Source organism: Ursus maritimus, unplaced genomic scaffold (genome assembly GCF_017311325.1).
Source record: "Ursus maritimus isolate PB19 unplaced genomic scaffold, ASM1731132v1 scaffold_32, whole genome shotgun sequence".
In the NCBI taxonomy this organism is placed as follows: Eukaryota; Metazoa; Chordata; class Mammalia; order Carnivora; family Ursidae; genus Ursus; species Ursus maritimus.
In genome coordinates, this window is record NW_024425786.1 from 11,388,550 (window position 1) to 11,414,568 (window position 26,019).

The following is a 26,019-nucleotide window of genomic DNA, read 5'->3' on the forward strand; positions in this document are numbered from 1 at the left end:
CAAGGAGACAAGATAAGGAAATATTTTTCTACAGTAAAATTTCTTTTTTTTTTTTTTAAGATTTTATTTATTCATTCGACAGAGATAGAGACAGCCAGCGAGAGAGGGAACACAAGCAGGGGGAGTGGGAGAGGAAGAAGCAGGCTCATAGCAGAGGAGCCTGATGCGGGGCTCGATCCCATAACGCCGGGATCACGCCCTGAGCCGAAGGCAGACGCTTAACCGCTGTGCCACCCAGGCACCCCTCTACAGTAAAATTTCTAACCTTTACTGCTATCTTTATTTTTATTTATTATTATTATTATTAATTATTTGCCTTAGAGCTACTCATATTTTGAGTGAAAATAACACACTGTTGGGGAAACCAGTTAGAATGTTTAATCATTTTATTAGAAACTATATAATTTTTGTGTGCTACCTAACTGGTTTTCGTTGTGTGGAAATAGGCTTTGCCGTGAAGAGATGTTCTCAGTATTATTTTACAGTATTACAATATTCAGATTTTCCCCGTACATGTGTCTGTGTCTGCCAGGTTGAAAACTGTAAACGTCTAAAAAAAAAAAAAAAAAACAACCCACAAAGGAATGTCTCTCTAAAATTCTAACTTAAATTTAGTGGATTCTTGGATTTAATTACTTAGGAGTTCATTTTGAATATAGAGATAAATTGAAATTTAGCATAAAGATTTGTATTGTATAAGGAACTGCTCCAGTTCTTACAGTTAAGGAATATTTGTGGGAAAATTCAAATGGGAAACACTATTGTTTGTCCTATAGTATGTTTTGGTGCTAGATTTTTAGTCCAGCATTAACCTTTAGAGTTATGTATGTCTTTCTGTGTTAAGTGCAGAGTTTGGCTTACTTGAAAATTTTGACAAATGGAATAAAGATTTTCTGATTATACCTTGTATTGACTTTGATTGTTACATTCCTATCATGTTTACACACAGTGTATGAAATTTTATGTGTAATACATTTATAGTTTTTTTGATTCTTAAAATTGATTTTTTTTTTAAACCTTCACCTCATTTTATTCCTTTCATTTGAAAACTAGGGCATTTGTACTCTTCTTAAACATTATGTATGTTAGGGGTGCTTGGGTGGCTCAGTCGGTTAAGCCTCAGACTCTTGATTTTGGCTCACGGTTGTGAGATTGAGCCCCTTCATGCGGCTCTCTGCTCAGCTGGGAGTCCGCTGGATATTGTTTCCCTCTGCCCCATCTCTGCTCCTGCACGTGCCACCCTCTGTCCCTCCTCTCTCTCTCAAATAAATAAATCTTTTTTTTTTTTTTAAGATTTTATTTATTTATTTGACAGAGAGAGAGACAGCCAGCGAGAAAGGGAACACAAGCAGGAGGAGTGGGAGAGGAAGAACCAGGCTCACAGTGGAGCAGGGAGCCTGATGCGGGGCTCGATCCCAGGACCCTGGGATCATGCCCTGAGCCGAAGGCAGACGCTTAACGACTGAGCCACCCAGTCGCCCCTCAAATAAATAAATCTTTTAAAAATTTTTTTGTATTTTACAAAATGACATTTGGCATACAGTGATTTGTGTTTTTTATAAATCATTAAGTTGGTAGGGGTAAATTTTTTTGTCTCAAGCATTAATTTTTGAAAATTATGCTATTGTCTGCAGTAAAGTCTCTTTTGTATTCAAGATTCCTTAAAAATCACCTTGACTTTTTAAAAATTTTCTTTATTAAGATTTTTTTTTATTTGAGAGCATGCACACACAACGAGCAGGGTGGGGGTGCAGGGCAGAGGGAGAGGGTGAGGGGCAAGTAGACTCCCCATTGAGCTCAGAGCCCAAGGAGTGGCTTATTGCAGGGCTTGGTCCCAGGACCCCAAGATCATGACCGCAGAAGTCCGAGGCTTAATGGACTGAGCCACCCAGGCACCCTGCAGAGGAGTCTAACTTCCTCATTTCCATGTTGATAGATCATTTATGCTCATCACAACTTAGAAACTAAAGTAGCTGTTAGACTTGCTAGATACTTTAATGCATTAATAAAGATGCGTATGTATTACTGTTTTATAGTTTAAAAATTCTGTTTTGGAGAATTTTGAACATACACAAAAATAGAAAAATAGTAAGTGTATCTCATATACCCAGCGTTCAGCCCAAAAAGCCAGCAGTTGTGGCCTATCCTGCCTTATGAAGAAAATTAAAGCAAAGGAGGGGATAAAGAGTCATGGGGGTGGAAGGAATAAGTAAGGCCTTTTTGAAAAGGTGGTATTTGATACGCCAGAATGAAGGTCTGTCTACGCTTAGATCTACTTCTTTCTTACCTATGTTATTTTTCTCATTTAAATTAATCTTGGACTATAGTTCATGAATGGTACAAAGAATTCCCATATTCCCTTCATCCAGATTCTTCAGTTGTTAGCACTTTGTGACATTTGCTCCATTACCCTCTCTTGTCTTATTGTGACATGGTACCCTGTTACCCCTAAAGTCTCTAGTGTATACCTTCCCAAAACAAGGACGCCCTTGCATTGCACCTCATAGTCTTCCCAGCCAGGAAGTCAACACTGGTACAAGACTACTGCCCAGTCCATAGGCCCCATTCACATGATGCCAGCCATCCCATCAGTGTTCCTTTTTCCTTTTTTGGTCCAGAAGCTTAACCATGTATTGCTGTTGGTGGCTTTGTCTCATCATTCTGGAACACTTTCTCTGTCTTACCCTAATTCTCATGTGCCTGATAATCTTATAAAGCATAGGCTTTTTGGGGCACCTAGGTGGCTCGGTCAATTAAGCGTCTGCCTTTGGCTCGGGTCATGATCCTGGGGTCCTGGGGTCCAGCTCCAAGTCAGGCTCCTTGCTCAGCGGGGAATCTGCTTCTCCCTCTGCCTCTCACCCTGCTCATGCTCTCTCTCTCTCAAATAAATAAATAAAATCTTAAAAAAAAATGCATAGGCCTTTCCTTCTGCAGGATAACCCTCTACTTGAGTTTGTCCATTGTTACCTCATGACCAGATCAGGGCATGTATTCTTGGCAAGAATACCGCGGAAATGATTCTGTGCCCTTCTCACAGTAACATGTGAAGAGGCAAACAGTACGGATCCATGCCACCACAGGTGATGTCAGTTTAACTTTGCTCACCTAGTCAGGCTAATGTCTTTACTATTTTCCCCTTTGTATTTGATTAGCATTTTATAGGAAGATATTTTAATATTACACTGATAGTCTTTCTTCTTTTATCGAGCCTATAGTCACCAGCCTTAGCAGTGATAACTCTTGCCTGTAAGTATAGTGCTGTGATTTCTTCTGTATTTAGTTTCCTGTAGGTAGTAACTTTATGTGTATGTGTATAATACTTATGGTTTCTACTTTTTTCAGTGAGTTTTGGTCCAAGGCTTATTTGATACCCAAATTGTCCTAGGTTTGGCCAGTGGGAGCTCCTTCAGTGACTGTAATCAGTCATTTCTCCAAGAAGTCCTGGTTCCTTTTAGTGTAGGATGGTATTTAGAAACCAACATCTGGATGCTTAGAGTAGCCATTACTACAGAGCTAAGAAGATGTGTGTTGTGTGTGTACCTGTGTGTGTGTGTGTGTATGTATATATGTATATATATTTTTTCATGTATCCACATTATCTGTACCTCTGTGTCCCATTTTTAAAAACATTCACTTATGTTCCAATACGTGAGGATTCTTTCTAACCTCTCCATTTTTATATTTGTAAATGTTTTCTTAAACAGTGAGAAAACTGCTGCTATTCTCACTATATTTGCCCAGTCAGTTCTATTTGCCCGATCAGTTCTGTTCTCAGTGTAGCTAATGTCCAGACCACTCTGCTTCCCCCACCTCTGCCACCTCTGGGCATATCACCCCTGTTGCCTTTGTTTCCTATCTCCTCCCTCTCAACTACTTTCTTTGGAAACCAACATTTGAGGGTGAGGAACAGGAAAGGAAAGGAAGGTAGGACTGGAAGTGACTTGCATTTTTTGCCCTCAATATTTTCCTCTCCCAGGAGACAATTTGTGGATGAATACATTCACCTGTGTCTGGTTTAAAGCAGGTACAGAGGGTGCCTGGGTGGCTCAGTTGGTTAAGTGTCTGCCTTCGGCTCAGGTCATGATCCTAGAGTCCTGGGATGGAGTCCCACGTCCGGCTCCCTCTCCCTCTGCCTGCTGCTCCCCCTACTTGTGCTCTCTGTCAAATAAATAAAAATTTTAAAAAATCAGATATAGAACTACCTGACTCTTAAAATAGTAGTTTTGGTTCTAATCCACCACTGACTTGGTGATATGAGTGTAATCACTGGATCATTCTGAGCTTTATTATATGCTGAGTCATAGAGAAGAGGGGTTAGTGAGAAGGAAGTTTGTTTCTTAGGAATAATATTAGGAATCATTATTGCTTCATTTATTTATTTGGTTGTCAGTCATTCACTTAATGTGGTATCTCAGCAAAATTTTGCCTTTGCCTTACCTTCCCCCAAACCTTACTGACCTTAACTTTAAAAAAAAAAAATGAGTTATAATTGATATATACTTGAAACTAATAATGTTGTATAACATAATTTGATATTTGTATATATTTCAGTATGGCTACCATATAAGTCTAGTTAACACCTGTCACCATACATAGTCACAAAAATTTTTTTCTTGTTTTTAAATTTTTATTTATTTATTTTTAAAATATTTATCTATTTGAGAGAGAAAGCATGAGCAGGGGGGAGGTGCAGAGGGAGAGGGAGAAGGCAGACTCCCTACTGAACAGGGAGCCCGACATGGGCCTTGATCCTGGGACCATGACCTGAGCTGAAGGTAGACTCTTAACTGACTGAGCCACCCAGGCGCCCTAATCTTTTTTTTTCTTCTGATGAGGACTTTTTTTTTTAAAGATTTATTTAGTTGAGAGAGAGAGAGACAGCAGGAGTGGGGGGAGTGGGAGAAGCAGATTCCCCATTGAGCAGGGAGCCCGACCCGGGACTTGATCCCAGCACCCTGGAATCATGACCTGAGCCAAAGGCAGACACTTTACGCACTGAGCCATTCAGGCATCCCAAGATTTATTTTTTTAAGTAATCTCTACACCCAGTGTAGGGCTTGAACTTAGAACCCCAAGATCAAGTGTCTCAGATTGTACCTACTAAGCCAGCCAGGCGCCCCTGTGTTGAGGTCTTTTAAGATTTATTTTCTTAGCAACTTTCAAGTAAGCAATATGGTATTGTTAGCTGTAGTTACTATGCGGTAACTACTATATAGTAACTACTATGTAGTTACTACTCATTATATTCCTATGACTAGTTTATAACTAGAAGTTTGTACCTTTGGACCACCCCCTTTCTTTCACTCATTTCACCCATTTCACCCTTCTACTCACTGCCCCCCCCACCTGTTCTCTCTATCTATGAGCTTGTAGTTTTTGTTGTTGTTTTTAAGATTCTATGTAGAAGTGAAATCATATGGTATTTGTTTTTCTCTGACTTCATTTAGGATAATGCCCTCAAGGTCCGTCCATGTTGACTCAGATAGCAAGACTTCCTTCTTTTTTATGGCTGTTTAGTACTCCATTGTGTATATACACACTACATCGTCTTTACCCGTTCTTCAGTCCCTGGACACTTAGGTTGTTTCCATGTCTTGGGTGTTGTAAATTATACTGCAGTGAACATGGGGATGCACATATCTTTTCAAGTTAGCGTTTTCATTTTCTCTAGATAAATACTCAGAAGTGAATTGTTGGATCATATGGTAGTTCTGTTTTTAAAGTTTTGAGGAGCTTCCATACTGTTTTCTGAAGTGGCTGCACTCAACTTTCTTTTTTTCCTCCCTCTGTATACTCTTGGTCCCTATCCAACAGGTTCCTAATGAGTTAAGACCCTTATTCTTTGGCACAAGCCCTGGAATGCTGGAGTTCGTACAATTTGTATTATTTTGAAGTAGATTCCAGACATTTTATCCATAAATATTTCAGTATTTATGTCTAGAAGATCAGGATTGTTTAAAGAGATATATTCCTATTTCATATATCCAGTCAGTATTCAGGTTTATAATTGAGTGTGTGTGTGTGTGTGTGTGTGTGTGTTTTAAGAATTTTTTTTTTTAAACTCAGGCTCTATTTTAGGTACACCAGTTATAATTGGTGATATGTAATTCTTTAAAAATTTTATTGAAAAAGCTAAAAAAAAGTTGGGGGAGACACCTGGCTGGCTCAGTTGGTAGAGCATGACTGGAGTTGTGTGTTTAAGCCCTAATAAATGAAAAAAAAATTACTGAGGTCTAATTTACATACAGTAAAATGTACTTATTTTAAGTGTAAAGTTTGTTGAATTTTGAGAAATGGTAGGCATAGTTGTAACCACCACCACTGTCCCAGTCGAGATACCACAGTTTATTTACTTATTGATGAACATTTTGACTACTGAAGTCTTTTAATCTGTAGATTTTAATCTCTCTCTCTCCTTACAACTTAGTTTGTTGCAAACCAGGTTGATTGTTCTGTAGAGTTTCTCACTGTGTGAATTTTGCTGATAACATTTCTTGTTCATGGGGCGCCTGAGTGGCTCAGTCAGTTGGGCATGTGACTCTGTCTTGGCTCAGGTTATGATCTCAGGGTCGTGGGATAGAGCCCTGAGTTGGGCTCCAGGCTGGGTGTGGAGCCTGCTGGGGTTCTTTCTCTCCCTTAACCCCTCCCCACTCTCTCTCTTAAAAAAAAAATTCTTTTCCTGCGGTATATGTTAATATCACGTTTCGTCCTTTGATTTTTTTTTTTTAAGATTTTATTTATTTATTTGACAGAGAGAGTGCACAAGTAGGGGGAGCAGCAGGAAGAGGGAGAAGCAGGCTCCCCAGTGAGCAGGGAGCCCAATGAGGGGCTTGATCCCAGGATCCTGGGATCATGACCCAAGCCGAAGGCAGCTGCTTAACCGACTGAGCCACCCAGGCACCCCTGTCCTCTGATTATTGTATGAGTGGAACCATTTTATTTAATTTAATTTTTTTTATTTTTTATTATTTTTTTAAAGATTTTATTTATTTATTTATTTGACAGAGACAGCCAGCCCCAGGCGCCCCTGGGTTTTTTTTTTTTTTTTTTTTTTTTTTTAAGAATTTATTTATTTATTTGACACAGAGAGCAAGAGAGCACAATCAGGGGGAACAGTAGAGGGAGAGGGAGAAGCAGGCTCCTGCCAATCAGGGAGCCCCGGTGTGGGGCTCGATCCTAGGACCCTGGGATCATGACCTGAGCCAAAGGCAGATGCTTAACCATCTGAACCACCCAGGTGTCCCTGGATGGAGCCATTTAAAAGTATTTTGATAACTGTATTTCAATATAATTGGTTTTCTTTGTAATCTTGTTCATTTTATTTTATTAATATCATTCTGAAGAAGGGTTTGTAGATTTCACCAGACTGTCAGCCCAGTCCAGGGCATGAAAAGGTTAAGAACCATTAATAGTAGCAGCATAGTTAAGTACTGATTTTAACTTTGACGTAGAAAGGTTGAAGTGAAAAAGTTGAAATCACCAAAAATCTTTGACTAGAAAATAAAACAAAGGTAGTGTCAGATGAATAGATTGATTCCCGCCCCTCCTCTTTTTTTACTCATTGTACTCTTAGTGATTGGAACTGCTAGTTTTTTTCCCTGGGTTTTTTTGTTTTGTTTTTCAGTTTTTGCATTCTCCTCCTCTTACATTTAGTCTTATCCTAGAAATCTTGGACTCTATATTTCTAAGGTTACTCCTTTTAGTCAGCTTGAATTCTTTCAATGGCATGAATTTCAAGCACATCCATAGATAGAATTAAATGTCATACTAGATGCTGACGACTACTTTTTTTTTTTTTTTTTTTTTTTTTAAAGTAGGCTCCATCCCCAGTGTGGAGTCCAGTGCAGGGTTTCAGCTCATGACCCTGAGATCAAGACCTGAGCTGAGCTCAGTTGGGCACTTAACTGACTGAGCCACCCAGGCGCCCCTGGGCCATGCTTTAATCAGAGAAAACAAGATTTGCGAAAATCTCAAGTTTATAGAGAACTCTTAAAATTCAGTTAATATGTGATGCTGCCCATAAAATAAGATGCTTTAACTCTACAGTAACACATTTATTACCTAAAGTGGGTGCATTTAATTTCTCCCAGAAACCAAGTGGGTTGGGTTATAAGATTCCTAGGGTCTTTGCAGTTTAAGAAATCTTGTTATAGTAGTTGTTCTTATAAGACATGAAAGTCACTGGAATGCTATAATTTTTTTAAAAGTATGTATTAATATTCAGTTGGATTATAAAAGTTTAATATGTAGAAATACTGTTTTAGGCATCATACAAAACATTGGTGTATCAGCTACTTTGAAATGAATCATTCTTCTAACGAGCTATGTTCTTCAGTAGAAAGTGGCCTTTCTGAGTCAAGACTTTAAGTGGTACTTGTAAAGTTTTAAATAGTTTTAAATTATGTTGCAGTTAATTTTTTAAAATGGTGTATATGTTTTGTTACATGTAAAGTGTATAAAGATATACTCTAGTTTTTCTTACACTCACACCTCTCTATTTTTCTTGTGAGGTAACCCTTTCCACAGTGGTTTTTGACACAGATCATCCTTTTTAGCTTGTATTTGCTTTGTCATTCTAAAAGTAGATGTATAAAAGGAACTTTCATCACAGCTTTGGGTCTCACAGGGTTATGACATTTAGTTTCCCTTGTGTTGATGTTATAGGAAATTTTGTTTTAAAAATGTTTTTCTGGGGCGCCTGGGTAGCGCAGTCGTTAAAGCGTCTGCCTTAGGCTCAGGGCGTGATCCTGGCGTTCCGGGATCGGGTCCCGCATCGGGCTCCTCCGCTGGGAGCTTGCTTCTTCCTCTCCCACTCCCCCTGCTGTGTTCCCTCTCTCGCTGGCTGTCTCTCTGTCACATAAATAAATAAAATCTTTAAAAAAAAAATGTTTCTCTGAGTGTTTTTTCCTGAATGTTTTATTCTTAAAATATTTTTTGTTTGTAGAAAAAGCTTTTTAGTTCTAGAGATTATAACTAATCAGATTAAAATGCTGACTGCGGAAGTTTGCTTTTTAATAAAATGATTGGCATAGAGAGTAGTGACTTTTTTAAAAAAGATTTTATTTATTCATTTGATAGAAAGATGAACACAAGCAGGGGAAATGGCAGGCAGAGGGAGAGGGAGAAGCAGGCTCCCGGCTGAGCCACCCAGGCTCCCCTAGTGACTTTTTTTTTTTTTAAAGATTTTATTTATTTTAGAGAGAGCTCGAACATGAGGAGGGGAGGGGCAGAGGGACAAGCAGACTCCGTGCTAAGCATGGAGCCCCACACAGGACTTGATCCCATGACCCTGATACCTACCACCTGAGTCGAAATCCAGAGGCTCACGCCTAACCGACCGAGCCACCCAGGTGCCCTGTGACTTATTTTTAATTGAGTGGGGTTAATTCCATGCCAAGGTTCTTTATTGGGAAGGGTGTTTACTTAAAAGTTTATAAAACATTGGAATTGAGTGAAAAAAATCCAAACACCTTTTAAGATTGAGGAGTGATAAAGAACCCATTTCCTAAATCTAGGAGTAGAGGTAGTCTTCAAAGATTTTACAGAAAAACTCATACTGGAGTATGAAAAGAATATGGAATTTATGTACATTACAAAAAGGTGGGATCATGTTTTTGTCTTCTGTTTTATCTTAACAACTATATAGTATTAAATAAGGATAAAAGTCATTAGTCAAGGGAAGTATTAGAGGTATTCACAAGTTTTCCAAAGTCATTGTTTAAATTATCATTTTACTGGGGTGCCTGGATGGCTCAGTCGTTAAGCGTCTGCCTTCGGCTCAGAGTCCTGAAATCGAGCCCCACATCTGGCTCCATGCTTCGCTGGGAGCCTGCTTCTTCCCCTCCCACTCCCCCTGCTTGTGTTGCCTCTCTTGGTGGCTGTCTCTCTCCCTGTCAAATAAATAAATAAAATCTTTAAAAAATAAATCATTTTACTGAGAAGTAAGTTATATGGTTAAAAATGAATTTCTTGGGGGCACCTGGGTGACTTAGTTAAGCATCTGTCTTTGGCTTAGGTCATGATCTTAGGGTCCTGGGATGGGGGGCTGCCATTGGGCTCACTGCTCAGCCAGGAGTCTGCTTCTGCCTCTCTCTCTGTCCCTCCCCCTGCTCCTTCTCTCTCCTTCTCTCACTTTCTCTCTGAAAGAAATAAATAAAATCTTAAAAAAAATGTATTTCTTCTCAGCAGTTTTAAGTAATGGTTCTGGTAGGAATCACGTTTTCAAAGAGCCCTTTGTATTCATACTAGGGACTCTTGATGTTGATTTTTGCTGACTATTACTTGTTCTCCTGGCTTCTGCTACTTCAGCTTTGTTCTCTCCAGTCTTCCCTTTTTTTGATCGGCTTGCCTTACTCCTTTTTTCTTCATCTGCTTTATCTACTGTCATACTTTAAGAAATGGATAATCACGATCATTTGCATTCTATTGACAATTATACTTGAACTTTTCCCGAAAAGTACTGTGTAAATCAGACACAATTTATGAAGTTATTCATGAATTATTGTGAGAACAAATGTTAACTTAGTGGTCATCATATTCCTGTACTATATATTTTGATTCTTGCAGTACAGACTCATCTGTCCTATTCTCTAGAGAAGTACTTTATGAAGATTGGCTAAAATATCCAGTCTTCCCATTTGATCTCACCAGTAGGATCTAAAGATTATAGAATATTTGCAATTTTTTCTCATAATTGAATAATCTTTCAGAGGTTTACATATCAGTTGAGCACTATCCTTTTGTTAAAAATTAATTAAAAATTTTTTTCGAGTAAATTCTGTGTCCAACATGTGGTTTGAACTCAGGACCCTGAGATCAAGAGTCATAAGCTGTACTGACTGAGCCAGCCAGGCACCCCCCCAAATTAATTTTACTTAGTAAATAGTTTCTCATTAGATTGGTGTAAAATAATGCATATGTGTGTATATATTTCTTTTCACTGAGGTAATGATGCCTATTAATAGTTTGAAGAATTTTGTCATTTGAGGCTTTACTGAAAACATTGCTTTTTCTCAAGAGTTAGTCATCAAATTTTCATGTACAGGATTCTAGGCATTCACCATGGATTTGATAAACAGATGAGTATAGTTTTGTTGGTTGAATTAATAAGCTTATCGTCAGTCTTCAGGTTTTCTTAAACCCCTTGAAGTAGAACCAGTTATAGCTCTTCATATTAAAAAAGTAATCTATTATGTTCATAGCAGCATTATTCACAATAGCCAAAACATGGAAGCAGCAGTGTTATGACCCATGAATGGATAAACAGAATGTGCTTATTAGATTTGTGATAAACAGAATACATACAATGGAATATTACTCAGCCTTAGAAAGGAAGGAAATTCTGACTCAAGCTACAACATGGATGAACCTTGAAGAAATTGTGCTGAGTGAGGGAATTTCACATCTCTGTGGATTCCCTGTATGTATGCCTGTTAAATTTGATCTTTTCCTGTTTTAAAAAAAATATGCTGGGGCGCCTGGTTGGCTTAGTCAGTTAAGTGTCCAACTTCTCAGCTCGGGTCTTGATCTCAGGGTCCTGGGTAGAAGCCCTGCATTAGACTCCAGGCTGAGTGGGAAGCCTACTTTAAAAATAAAAACTAAACAAATAAAATTATGCTAAGTGAAATAAGGCAAGTCCCCAAAGGCCAAGTATTGTATTATTCTACTTAATAGCAGGTACTTAGAGCAGTCAGATTCATATAGGCAGGAAGTGAAATAGTGGTTGTTTTGGTTTTTGACAGTTATAAGCAGTGTAGCAGTAAGCAGTCTTATATACTGTTTGCAGATACCTGCAGTTGCACATGCGCAATCAATCCCTGTGAATGGTATTTCTAGGGATATGTACTTAATTCTTAATCAGTACTATCAAATTGTCTTCCTAAGAGGTGTTTTTTTTTTTTTTTAAAGATTTTATTTATTTATTCGACAGAGAGAGAGACAGCCAGCGAGAGAGGGAACACAAACAGGGGGAGTGGGAGAGGAAGAAGCAGGCTCATAGAGGAAGAGCCCGACGTGGGGCTCGATCCCAGAACTCCGGGATCACGCCCTGAGCCGAAGGCAGACGCCCAACCGCTGTGCCACCCAGGCGCCCCTAAGAGGTTTTTCTGATTTATACTCCTGCAGAGAGTGTTACGAAAGTGTCTATTATCTTAGGCTAGTACCTAGGTATTATTAAAATTTGGGGTTTTGTGTTATGTTAACTTTTTTAAAATTTAGATCAAAATTTTGAGTGAAATTGAGCAGCTTTTTTGAGTGTATTTCTTTTGTTTACTATTTGTGTGTATGTGCATATTTTATTTATTTATTTTAAAGATTTTGTTTTTAAGTAATCTCAACACCCAATGTGGGGCTCAAGCCCACAACCCTGAGATCAAGAGTCACATGCTCCACCAGCTGAGCCAACCAGGCACCCCCTGTGTGTATGTGCATATTTTATTTTATTTTAATTAATTTTTTAAAAGATTTTATTAGAGAGCAAGTTGGGCACCAAGTGGGAGGAGGGGCAGAGGGAGAGGGGGAAGCAGACTCCCCACTGACTGGAGAGCCTGACGTGGGACTCCGTACCAGAACCCTTAGATCCTGACCTGAGCCAAAGTCAGCCACTTGACTGACTCAGCCACCCAAGCGCCCCGGTATGTGTATATTTTAAAAGAACTTCATATTCAGATTTTTGCCTGTTTTTTGTTTGGGCCTATTTTTCCCTTGATTTGTCAGAATTGTTTGTATATTTCAGAAAACATTTATCTCATGTGTTACAAGTATTTTTTCCTATTTATCTTTTGACTGTTTTGTTATTCAGGAGCTATACTTTTTTGTGGTTTATGTGGTCTTTTTTTTTCCTGGGGGTCACACAGAACTGTTCAAATTACAACTTTATTGAATTTGCAGAAGCATTCTATTACTATAGTAATACGTTTTAAAAAATCACATAACGGGGCACCTGGGTGGCTCAGCCGTTTAAGTGTCTGCCATCTGCTCAGGTCGTGATCCTGGAGTCCCAGGATCAAGCCCCACATTGGTCTCTCTGCTCAGCAGGGGGTCTGCTTCCGCCTCTTACTCTTCACTCTCCCTCTGTGCTCGCTGTCTCTCTCTCAAATAAATGAATAAAATCCTTTTTAAAAAACCACATAGCACTTAGTAGGTACATGTATACGTGTATATTCCAGAAGACAACAAATAGAATTTATGTGCTCTTTTCCTTTATGATTTAGACATTTTACCTCATGAGTTGAATCTTTTCTAGACCCAAGGTTATATAACAAATTAATATATATATAGATATATAGATAGATATATGTTTATATCTATCTATATATAGAGATAGATAGATATTTTTGGCAGAGAGAGAACGCAAATGGGCAAACTGTTACAAATCATTTCTCCTCTTGTCTTTTTCCACTCCTCCCCCTATCCCTCCAAGTAGAGAAACATCTCTCAGGGTATTAGCTTTTTGTCCAATGAGACTAGGGCTGTGTGGTTGACTGCCTTTGCTGGCTTTAGGGATTCTTAGTCTGTCTTTTGCCATATTTAGTAATCTTTAGTAATTATTTGTACTTAAGCAAAAGATACTGTGATTAAAAGAGGAATATATTAATTACTTAAAAATAGTTTATAAATCTACTTTATATATAAATTTATTTCATAGCTTATTTTGTATTGTGTTTTATCAAGATAAAAAATTTTTGACCTGTGATTATGTAAGAAAAATGTGGCCGTCTTTAATTTATTTAATTATTCATTTTATTTTAAAGAGTTATTTATTTGAGAGAGTGAGAGGGGAAGGGCAGAGGGAGAGAAAGAGAGAATCCCAAGTGGACTCTGCAGCCTGACGCCGCAGGGTTTGATCTCATGACCCTGAGATCAAGACCCAAGCAGAAACCAAGAGTCCGGCTCAACCGACTGTGCCAGCCAGGCGCCGCCTGGGCAGCTCTAGTTTAAATGCTGTTATAACATATAAAGTCGCTAAGGATTCTGCCTTTTGGTCTGCTGAAAGTATTTCTAGTCACTGGTGTAGGATGTAAAATAAAGGTCTGTCATAAGAGGGGGAACCAGCCTTTTGGTCTAAATATAAGGTCAGATGGGTTGAGTTATGTATTAGTAATTCCTTCGTAAAAAGTTACTGCTATAAAAAGGTAAAATAAGTGTTGATGTTACTGCATTATTTCAGATAGTTTGGTACTTGTAATGGATATACTCATGACCTAACTGTCTAACTTTTGAAAGAGGAATGATTTTGAATCTTTTAATAATGTAAAAAAAAAAAACAAACATTTCTTGTCTTTACTATTATAGGTAGCCCAACCAAGCTTTAATATTTATCTCTTAGGCCTTTTTTTCATTTGCTCTTCACTTTCTTTCTATCCATGCTTATTGGTCATTTACTTTTGAATACGGTACGTCTTGGCCATTATGGGATGGAAGGGTGGTAACGTGGGACATGCACAAAGCCATTGGTAGTTTGGTCAAATATGTAATGTTTAGAAAGCGATATATTGGGTTTTACAGAGTAGATGTGTAGGTTAATTGCATGCCTCTTCAAAAAGGCTGATATTCTCCCTATGTACAATCCTATAACTCTTACCTGGAATAGCGGGACAACATGGAAGCTTTAGAAGGGATCTCTTTACTTGAAAATGGAGCAGTAATGTTATAATCATAAAAGGCTCAGATGTAGTGTTTTAACTCTAGGAGTTAACTGGGCAGAGAAGGGGTAGATGTAGAATTTGAGTGTATTGTCTAAGCAGAGTGGACTATTGTTGTTTCAAAAATGACTTGGGGAGAGGCGCCTGGGCGGCTCAGTTGGTTAAGCATCTGACTCTTGATTTTGACTTGATTTTGCCTCGGGTCATGATCTCAGGGTTTTGAGATTCGGCTCCATACTGGGCATGGAGCCTGCTTAAGATTCTCTCCCTTTACTTTTATGCCCCCCCCTTTCTCTCCCCCTCCCTCTCTTAAAAAAAAAAAATGACTTGGGGAGGATTGTTTTCCAAAGTAGGCGGCCTTTTGTGAAAAGCAAGTACTGTATGTGGCTGTTCTTTACTATTGCTTATTAGTTGAAAAAACTAGGATTAAAATTAATCATTGCATTTTTATTGAAAACCCAGACAATAATGGTTGAGTGCAGTGCCTTCTGGAAAGAAGGGGTATTGAGAGCTATGTCTATATTGAGGGGTATGTCTTTAGCTTTATGTCATGGTGTTGCCTTGGAAATTATAGAGTAAGTTTCTTGTGGAGTCGATAAAAACAGTTTAGAATAGGACTACTCTTCACCCATCAGGAATCTAAATTGTAATTAAATTCCCTGAGATTAGGGATCTTTGCTTTTTTCCTTGATATGCAACAGGTGCCTAGAACAGTGCCTGTTAAAAATCATATAATTAATAATTGAATTAGGATCGGACGCTAGTCTCTTAAACTCATGCTTTTCCTCTACTGTGTCAACATTGCTTTCCAATGTGAACTCTGAGGCCATTAATTCACTGAAATTATATTCTTCAAGGAACTGCTAAGTACTATCAGTGCTTATTACAAAAATTGTCCATTGTGTGGTATTTTTTTTAATTTTTTTTTTTTTTTTAATATTCTTTACACCCAACATGGGGCTCAAACCCACAACCTCGAAATCAGGAGTCACAAGCTCCACCAAACGAACCAGCTAGGCACCCCTAAATTGTCTGTTGAAAGGAGACCAAACATTTTATCAAACCTGGCATTATTTTGGGTATTTTTTTTATTTTAATTTTTAATTTTTTAAAAAGATTTTATTTATTTGACAGAGACAGAGAGCAAGAGAGGGAACATAGGCAGGGGGAGCTGGAGAGGGAGAAGCAGGCTCCCCGCTGAGCAGAGAGCCTGATGCAGGGCTGGATCCCAGGACCTTGGTATTATGACCTGAGCCGAAGGCAGATGCTTAACAACTGAGCCACCCAGGCGCCCCTTTAATTTTTATTTTAAGTAGGCTCCACACCCAACATGAAGCTTGAACTCAGGAAGAGTTGAATGCTGTACCGACTGAACCAGCCAGGCACCCTTATCTTGGATAGTTTTTAAATTGATTCTTAAAAACTTAGAATACAGGCACCTGGGTGGCTCAGTCGTTAAGCGTCTGCCTTCAGCTCAGGATGTATCCCAGGGTCCTGGGATTGAGCCCTGCATCAGGCTCCCTGCTTTGCTGGGAGCCTGCTTCTTCCTCTCCCACTCCCCCTGCTTGTGTTCCCTCTCTTGCTGGCTGTCTCTCTGTCAAATAAAATCTTAAAAAAAATTTTTTTAAAAACTTAGAATACAGTGTATGTTGATCAATTTAATATTTTTTAACGTTGAACGTTTTGACCAAACAGAAACCAATTTAGTATTGCTTTTTGACTGTGTTTTTGAAGACAAATCTATTAAATAGTTACATATTGCAGCTTATAGCAGTCGAACACAATTTCTCAGCTTTATGTTCTCATTTATTTTAAACTTAGGTTCTCTTAATTTTTGAGAAATTATAAATGAGTTAACTAAATCACATAACCAGTGACCAGGTAATTTTAGAAACTGATATTTTCTGTGTATTACTGGAAAATATTCCATAGGTTCTCTGAAAACCTGTATCTAAGGCTTGATGTTGTTGAAAAGGAAATACTACTTAATTGTGGTTTGATTCTTTTTAAACTAGTAAATGTCAGATAAATGTTTCATCTTGAATACTTGAGGAATACTTGAAAACTGTAGGAAATGTGTTATTTTGGAAAGAGTAGACAAAATCAGAACATCACCGTTACCAGCTGAGTTTTCATGGATATGAAAAGTGAGCCACTGCTTTGATTTTTTTTTTTAATTTGGGAGTTTCCAGTCTTCTCAGTGTACAAGAGTAACGTAGAGTTGTAATACCTGATCAGGTTATCCTTTGTTGAATTGGAAGATAAATTTATGTCTGGTTTCCAAAGTGTGCTCTCCTTATGTAAAAATTACAGAGATGGTGAGCCCATCATTCTGAGGAAGGAGCGTGATTTGACTTTATTTTACACCCATAATCTATGCATTGGTTATTCGGTAATTAATAATGCATAGTATTGTATTTAACTCTTTGTTATTCAGGACATAAGCTTAAACATTTGTTTTCTCTTTATTATTCTTTGGCTAACTGACTCTTTGATGGGAAGTTGCTTCTGTTTGCTGCCTCCCTCTTTTTTTTTTTTTTTTTAATTTATTTTAGAGAGCACAAATGCGTGCAGGCATGGGGAGGGGAGGGACAGAGGGAGATGAAGAGGGTCTCAGGCAGACTCCCTTCTGAGTGTGGAGCCCTACTCGGGGCTCGATTCCATGATCCTGAGATCATGACTTGAGCTGAAATCAAGAGTCAGATGCTTAACTGACTGAGCTATCCTTTTTTTTTTAATAGAAGAACCTATGCAACCTTCCACGTAGTGATAAAGTTTGTAGGTGTGGTAAAATATGCATAACATTTATTTTAACCTTTTTTAGGTATGCAGTTCAGTGGTGTTAAGTGCATTCATGGTGTTATATATAACCATCACCACTGTCTATTTCTAGAATTTTTTCAGCCCATACAGAAATTCTATACCCATTAAGCGATAACTCCCCCATTTCCCTCTTGTCTCTGTTCCTCCTAATCTCTATTCTACTTTCTGTCTCTATGAATTTGCTTATTCTAGATACCTCATATAAGTGGAATTATAGACTAATTATGCTTCTTTGTCTGGCTTATTTCATTTAGGGTTATATTTTAAATTTTTATCCATGTTGTGGCATGTATCAAAACTTCCTTTCTTATTATGCCTTAATATACTATCCCATTATATGTATATTTCACATTTTGTTTATTCATTCATTGGTAGACACTTGGGTTGTTTCCATCTTTCAGCTGTTGTGAATAATGCTGCAGTGAACATTGGTGTACATATATCTATTTGAGCCCCAGTTTTTACTTCTTAAGGAGTGGAATAGCTGGGTCCTATGGTAATTCTATGTTAACTTCTTGAGAAAATGTCAAACTTCTCCACAGTGGCTGCACGATTTTAGAGTTAAACTAGATCTGCACTTGATTTCAAATTTTTCTGCATTCTTGTCAACACTTATTCTTTTCATCCTTTTTTTTTTTTTTTTTTGGCCTTAAGTAGTCATCCTAGTGGGTGTGGAGTGGTATCTCATTGTGGTTTTGATATGCATTTCCTTAATGACTAATGATTTTGAGCATATTTTCCTGGGTTTATCTGCCATCTGTGTATCTTCTTTGTTGAAGTGTTTTGCCTGTTTAAAAAAATGGGTTGAATTATAAGATTTCTTGTACTCTAGATACAAATCCTTTGTCAGGATTTGTCAGGAAGGTATTGTTTAATTTTTGTATGGAAAGAAAAGAACCATTCCAATTATTAACAAATTTTTTTTTCCAAATTAAAAGGATCCTTTCATTATTCTGTATCAACAAATAATTTTGTTACTTCTAGTTCAGTTGCCTAATGAAACAGAATTTTAGGATTATGTTTCCCTTGTGAGAGGTAATAACTTAAATCACACTAGAGGATGGAAAGAGAAAAGTTCTGCTTTCTGATAATGTCAGCTCCAGGAGAAGTGTAAAATTACGATTTTGGGTTGTCAGCAAATAAGAATGCTATATTTAAAATTGCTGTGCCTTCCTTTCTAAAATGCCAGATTGTAAGTACATAAAGCATAGCTAACTCCTAATGAAATTCATAGAATTTTCATGACTTTTAAAATTCCAAATCATTATATTTCTTACATATATCTTCCAAATACAAAAGGTGCCCTAAAATTTTTCTTTGTAGACATATCAAGCATTTTTTTTGGAATGCAAATGGGAACATATGGTCTGTCAAAAGATTTTCTCAAATTTATTAATTTTTATGAAAAACAATTTTAAGTATACCTAAATTATAAGTTTTAATAGTTTTAACCTCTTGAAAAAAATTAAATAGCAGAAAACTGCATTAAAAAATTGGACTGTTAGGGCACCTGGGTGGTTCAGTTTGGTTAAGTGTCTGCCTTCTGCTCAGGTCGTGATCTCAGGGTACTAGGATTGAGCCCCGCATCAGGCTCCCTGCTCAGTGCGGGGAGCCTGCTTCTCCTTCTCCCTCTGCTGCTGCCCCTGCTTGTGCGCTTGCACTCTCTCTCTCTCTCTCTGTCAAATAAAAAAATCTTTAAAAAAATCAGACTGTCCCTTTAGGGGCACCTGGGTGGCTCAGTCGGTTAAGTGTCTGACTTTGGCTCAGGTCATGATCTCAGGGTCCTGGGATTGAGTCCTGTGGTGGGCTCTGTGCTCAGCAGGGAGTCTCCTCCCTCTGCCCCTCCCCCAGCTCCTGCTTTCTCTCTCTCTCTCTCTCTGTCTCATAAATAAAATCTTTAAAAAAATTAGACTGTCACTTCAAATGGACACACAAAATAATGGGTTTATTTTACCTTCAAGTAAAGATTGTGGAATCATCTCATTTTTTTCATTAAGATCATTTTCACTTAATGAGTTAAATTAAAATGAAATCTGTACAGTAGCTGTTATAATTTTTACTTATACATCTTTAAAGATTTCTAAGTAACATTGAATGACCTTATGTTTAGTAACCTTTTTTAGAATGTAAAAATTCCTTAGACTTCTGAGAGATTCATTTCAGCTGTGTTCTTAAAAGGTGAAAAGTAATTTAGTAAATATTATATTTAAGAAGTGAGAGTATAAAATGGTTAAAACATTTGTTAATTTGGGGGGACCGGGCTGGCTCGGTTGGTATGAGCATGTGACTCTAGATCTCAGGGCTCATGATTTCAAGCCCCACATTGGGTATAGAGTTTACTTTAAAAACTTCTTGTAAATTTTTGCCCCAAGAAAGTAAAATGTGAGTGTAAAAGCCATCTTAAGTGTCACTTTGCAACTCCTCCCACATACATAGATAATGTAAATTGTCTAAAAATAAGAAACATATTTTCAAAAACTGTTCTTAGAAAATTATTGTTATGTAACAATAATATTGGTTTTATTTTTTTCCAGATATGGCCGCGTGGAAAGTGTCAAAATTCTCCCCAAAAGGGGATCTGAAGGAGGAGTGGCTGCCTTTGTGGATTTTGTGGACATCAAAAGTGCACAGAAAGCTCACAACTCCGTCAACAAAATGGGAGATAGAGACCTACGCACGGATTATAATGAACCAGGCACCATTCCGAGTGCTGCTCGGGGATTGGATGATACAGTTTCCATAGCATCTCGTAGTAGAGAGGTTTCTGGGTTCAGAGGAGGTGGTGGAGGGCCTGCTTATGGCCCCCCACCATCACTTCATGCACGAGAAGGACGTTATGAGCGGAGACTTGATGGGTAAGTTCCAAGGTTTCTGTAGGCAGGTATTTTGTATTTGATATGGTGAGAAACAGAAACTCATATTTAGGGGCCCCAGATGGATTTAAAGTTTTGGGCTTTCTCAATGTTTCCTATTTTGGGTTGGAAACGGAAGTGATTTCTATCCCAGTGGCTGGTATCTTGTGGAATCGTAGAGGATATTTCCTGCAGCTGGTTGGATATCTACTCCTGAGATGTAAAATGGTGGAAGATTTTGTATGGCAGTATCATTTTTGGAGTTACCTGTCTTCTAGAATTAATTATTCCTTCTCTTGGATAATCTGAAGGCCTTCCTTGGATATATCTCTGCTATCTGATGGAGCTATTTGGCTACAGATTTTGTGGTTGTACTATTACGGAATATTTCTGGAATATTAGAGCCTACAGATTCTTTTAGAAGTTGATATCTGCTTCTCAGTTTTCACTGCACAAAGTGTACAAACAAATTGGATTGTCACAAAAACCCTAGCAGACCGTAATGATTCAACCGCTTGGATTCTACAAACAATACTTTAATCTGGAAATCTGTACTTGGATGAAGAAGAGTGAAGGCAATGTTTGATTTTTTCCATTTTGGATCTACACAGTTTCCATGTTGGAATTATACTCCTTGATGGAATGGGGGAAAATTGAGATGATGAATGTTTCTAAATCCTGGAATATAGCCATTCTTTTCTAATTGCTGGAATGTATGGAATGTCATGCAGTCAAGATTCCATTAGCCCAGGGGAAGAGGATTACTATTTTGTTTCTTAAGCAAGTTGCTGTCTAATTAAAGGTACTTTAGCCTTGAACACATGGTGACGATCAGTTGTGGATACAGCAATCAAAATTGACTGTGCTGGATGGCTACAAAGGTGAACTAATGGGGAGCAACTGTTCCTTCCTCATTTGGTGGAATCGTAGAGGATATTTCCTCTTCTGTCAGCTGCCTGATTCCTACTTAGGGCTGGAAATTTTTATGAATGTGGATGAATTTATAATTGTCTACTATCTCAAGAAAGAAGTCTGGGGGTTTGAGAGTTACAGTTTGTCTGGGACTGCTTGCTTCCAGTGGAATTATTTTATCTGGTCACTAAGATTTTTTTTCCTTGTGGTTCATCTAAATATCATTTGACACCCTTGCCCATTAAGAAGGTGGATTACCCCCATAAGAGGGGCCAAAATTGGGGAAGTTATGTTCACAATTCTCTCCCTAGATTTAATTGGGATTATAGGTCGTGTTTCCACACTTGGAAAAGGTTGGTATGTCCTGACCTGTGTATATTAGCCCCTCTCCTAACCCAAGTCAAACTCTTTTTTTCCCCCACTAACTCTAGAAGTATTTAGTACTAATAGATAAATCAAAGGATAGCTATTAGATTTCAGCTCTGCTAGCTCTTGTGCCTGCCTTCTGTATCTTCCTAATGGATAAGAACTTTGCATATTTCTAAAATATCAGCTGTAGCCATAATTCTCCTAGAACTATTGCCTATTGCTTCTGTTATATCGTTAATAACAGCTTTTACCAATTAACATTTGATAGGGTGCTAATGAATTATTTGTGAAATTTTCTCTTAAGTCTCAAAGGAAACCCTGTTGTTTGTTAGACATTGAAATATCTGTCCAAATGCCCTAAATGTAGCAAATTTAAAAAGGAGAAAGTTATTTAATACATTTAAATAGGAAAGCTATCACTGAATTTTTTGCCATGCCAGTTGCTTTACGTCATAGCAGCAAAAAGCAAAAATAGCTTAGGAAGGTATGGTTGCTAAGTGAAATGGTGGGTGAAAGTGAAAATTAGTGGAGAGATTTGGATCTATGTATGTATTGGGGACATAGTATTAGTTCTCAGATTTTTGCCAGAAATTCTTCACTGGAAAGATTCTAATTCTTCTGTATCTTTGATTTCTTAATCTTTTGATGGAAGATCAGATCCAAAGATAAGGTTGAGAAGAAACTCAATCTCAAGTTGAGATTCAAGTGATGAAATGGTCTTTTAGGAACTCAGGAAATGAGTTCTGGTTTCCTCCAGAAGTAGAAAATGTTAAGATTTCTTTATGGGATTAGAATTGGTTTTCAATATTAACGTAATTGCATGTGTGTAATGTAATTGAACATGCAACAATTTTTTGTGACCATAAGTTAGCCAATATTCATATCCTACAGAAATATTTTTTTAGGTTAAACCATTGCTAATAGCAACCTTCAAGTACCTTACAGTTCCCAAAGTTGGCTAATTTCATCAGAGGCAGTTTGAGTTCAGCTACAACCTATGAGAATGTATTTCCTGTAAATATTAAGTACAAACATTAACAGGTAGAATCATGGAGTAGTTGCTTTAAAAATTACGTGGAATTTGATAGCACCAGGAGATAAAATAATCTTTATTCTCTAATTAGTTAAATTTACCATAGAATAGCATGTGTCAATCCAGTATTTTGATAACCTAAGTGGTTTTCTTTGTTTTTCTTTTAAGATTCCATTTTTATTATTAAGGGTGATTGTTTGGGCACAGCAGTTTACATAATCTGGTAGTTTTTATAATTACCCAAGAAGTCGAAAGTTAATGAGAAAAAGTTATACTTAAAATTTTTTCTGGACTTCTTTGAAAATGCCCTCTTACTGCTGGGACATACATTGCAATAGGGCTTTCATGTCTGTGTTAAAATGTATCATGGAAATTTTGCCTAAAATTTGTCAAGTAAGTAAAAATTTAGTATATATTTTAATCAAATGGAAGTATAGAAAACTTTGATATTAAAATGACAGTCTCTTATTCCATTGAACTGCGTATGAAAAGGAGATGGTATATGTATATTTCTGTATATAAGCCCGAGCATCTGACTTGCAGAACACTAGTCATGAAAGCCCAGTATACACAATGATTGCTCAGCTGTGAAAATAATTTTTGGAGTCAAGTAAAATGTTAAGCTTGGTAGTGTTTGCTTACTAAGTAGGTTAATGCTGTTTAGAAAATGACCAGTTGCAAAGACAGACAATGCTGAAATGAATGTTTGCATGACTTGCTTTTAGTTTTGCTTGCCCTTTTCTGATTGATTAAATATTTTTCCCCCCCTCCTAAATGCAGGGCTTCAGATAACAGGGAGCGTGCTTATGAACATAGTGCCTATGGACACCATGAACGGGGGACGGGAGGATTTGATCGGACAAGACATTACGATCAGGATTACTATAGAGATCCTCGAGAGCGGACTTTACAACATGGGCTCTATTATACTTCTCGGAGTCGAAGTCCAAACCGTTTTGATGCTCATGACCCCCGATACGAACCTAGGGCTCGGGAGCAGTTTACACTGCCCAGTGTGGTACACAGGGATATCTACAGGGATGATATTACCCGGGAGGTACGAGGCAGAAGGCCAGAGCGGAATTACCAGCACAGCAGGAGTCGCTCACCACATTCATCCCAGTCTAGAAATCAGTCTCCTCAGAGGCTGGCTAGCCAAGCGTCTAGACCTACAAGGTCCCCTAGCGGCAGCGGCTCTAGGAGTAGATCCTCCAGTAGTGATTCAATCAGCAGCAGCAGTAGTACCAGCAGTGACAGGTAGGTTAACAGCCTTTTGTTATAACAGACGAGCTGTTGAATAAAATGTCACAAATTCTCAACAATCAGTGGTAATGATTTGTAGCATAGTAATATTTTTAAAAAGTAAGTAATCTTGGATCATGTATATAACAAGTGAAGAAGCTTTGATTAGTGGGTGGCCATGGAATTCACCATTCTGTCAAGTACCTGAAACTAAGTGATTTGCAAATACTGTTTTGTGCTCCAGATGCTCAATATTAAAATGGCCAAAAGAGGCAGAAAAATGGTAACTTTAGCTGAATCGAAGTAAATCCTGTGCCGCTGAAAATGGGGTCTCTCTTTAAGGTTTTTAATTCCTTGGGTGTATAATGCTAACTTATTTCTATTATTTTGGTTGAAAATTCATAAAAGCCTTTTGTTTAAAGATGTATTGGTGAAATATATTGTTGACACATCTATTATCAATGACTAAATCTACTTTTGGGTACATTTTAACTAATTTTAATGCCAAGGTGATAGCTGATTTATAAACTTTGGTAGAAAAGCTTTCTTTAAATGCAGGTTGTAACTTAGCTGTTCACTAAGGCTGAGTGAGCTAATTTCATTAGTTGTGAATTTTTTTCACAAAGATGGTTTATTCTAAAGATAAAAATAATAATTTGAAGGTAATCTTAACAGGAAACAGCTTAGAAGTTTATCACAGATCTAGGTAGATAGTATAGCTTACTCATTTTATAATCTTGGACAAGTTACTTAAGCTGTCTGTGCCTCAGCTTTCTCATGTTTTGTGAGGATCATGCTTTAAAGTTATTGTGAAGATTAAAATTAAAAAATGCATTTAAGTGCTTAGCTTGATACCCATATATATTACATGCTGCCTTTAATAATTGCTAGCTATTATTATTACTGCTTCAGTTGTTGGTAGTCTTTAACCATTCCCCGTTTCCAGTTATTGTTACTCAACCTATTTATGTCAGATATCCTAGTTTTATATTTGGATGATGTGTATTTTAAATTTATGGGATACAAAATTTTTTGACCTGATTAAAATGCCCAGATTATTTTTCTTTAGTATTGCCTGCTTAGAATTAATTTAAGAAAAGTAAATGATCATGTAATTGGGGAAAATTGTGTTCCGGCTCTAGTGTTGCAGCTCTGTGACATGGATGAAAACCCTTAACCTCTCATGATTTTATTTGATATATTGTCAAGTTAGATGATTGACAAGATTCATTTGAATTCTATAAGCTGATTATAAAGTCTTATCACGTCCTACTTTCTCCTACATAGAATTAAGGTACTCAAGTTTTAGTCTTTTTTCCCCTAAACCTACCTCATTAAAGGGATGCAGTAGCATTCCATTGTGTCAAAACTTATTGAAAAGCCAACCAATTATGGAAGTGTTAAAGTTGGAGAAACATGACACAGGGCCTTCAGGATGGCATTGTGCTTTGGTGGGAGTGATAGTGGTTTGGGATCTGGCCCTTAGCATTGTAAGCTCAAAAACTTGAAGCCAGAGGCCATCTGATGAATTTGATGGAGCTAATCCTTGTGTATGTAATCTAAAGGAATGGTTATATGCTTCTGAATATTTACAGTCCAAAAGATAACTCAAAAAGGCAGGATAAACTTAGAAAAATGGGGACTAAATTACAGTTGTTGAAGCTATTTCCTCTTCTGTCAGCTACCTGATTCATGCTTAGGGCTGGAAGTTTTTATGATTTAGGGCTATAAAGGCTGTTATGTAGGACTTTAACAAGAAGAGCTGAGTTTTAGGCAGGGAACATTGTGGGTTGAAGGAACAACCTAAAGGGGTACAAATGGAAGAATGTTTTGTGAACAGCACATAATTTAGAATGACTTAACCACGATAATGATTTTGGGTTTGGTTTTTTATGCAGAGATGAGTGGTTGAAAGATTTTGAGAAGGGAGAGTTTGTTGCGATCTGTGCTTTAGAAAGGCATCTGGTGACTTAGAATAGGAAAGACAGAGATTGTGGTGAGGAGGCTATTTCAGTAGCTTGGAGAAGGAAGTCTTGGACTCTGAGAATGCCTAACTTTGGACAAGTGGGAAAGACATTACGTTAATAATCAGATTATGTTGATTTGTGAGAAACAGAATGAACTTTCTGGAGATGGGACTGAGTGA

The 26,019-nt window shown here is 37.7% G+C and overlaps 1 protein-coding gene across 1 annotated transcript in view; it reads left to right on the forward strand.

Moving 5' to 3' along the window:
• The window catches only part of SPEN (spen family transcriptional repressor), an 89,235-nt gene that overhangs the window by 4,857 nt on the left and 58,359 nt on the right, over positions 1 to 26,019 (forward strand). The window contains 2 exon segments of the mRNA XM_040645824.1: positions 20,000 to 20,320; positions 23,412 to 23,888. Of these exon segments, the coding sequence (XP_040501758.1) occupies positions 20,000 to 20,320; positions 23,412 to 23,888 (798 nt within the window).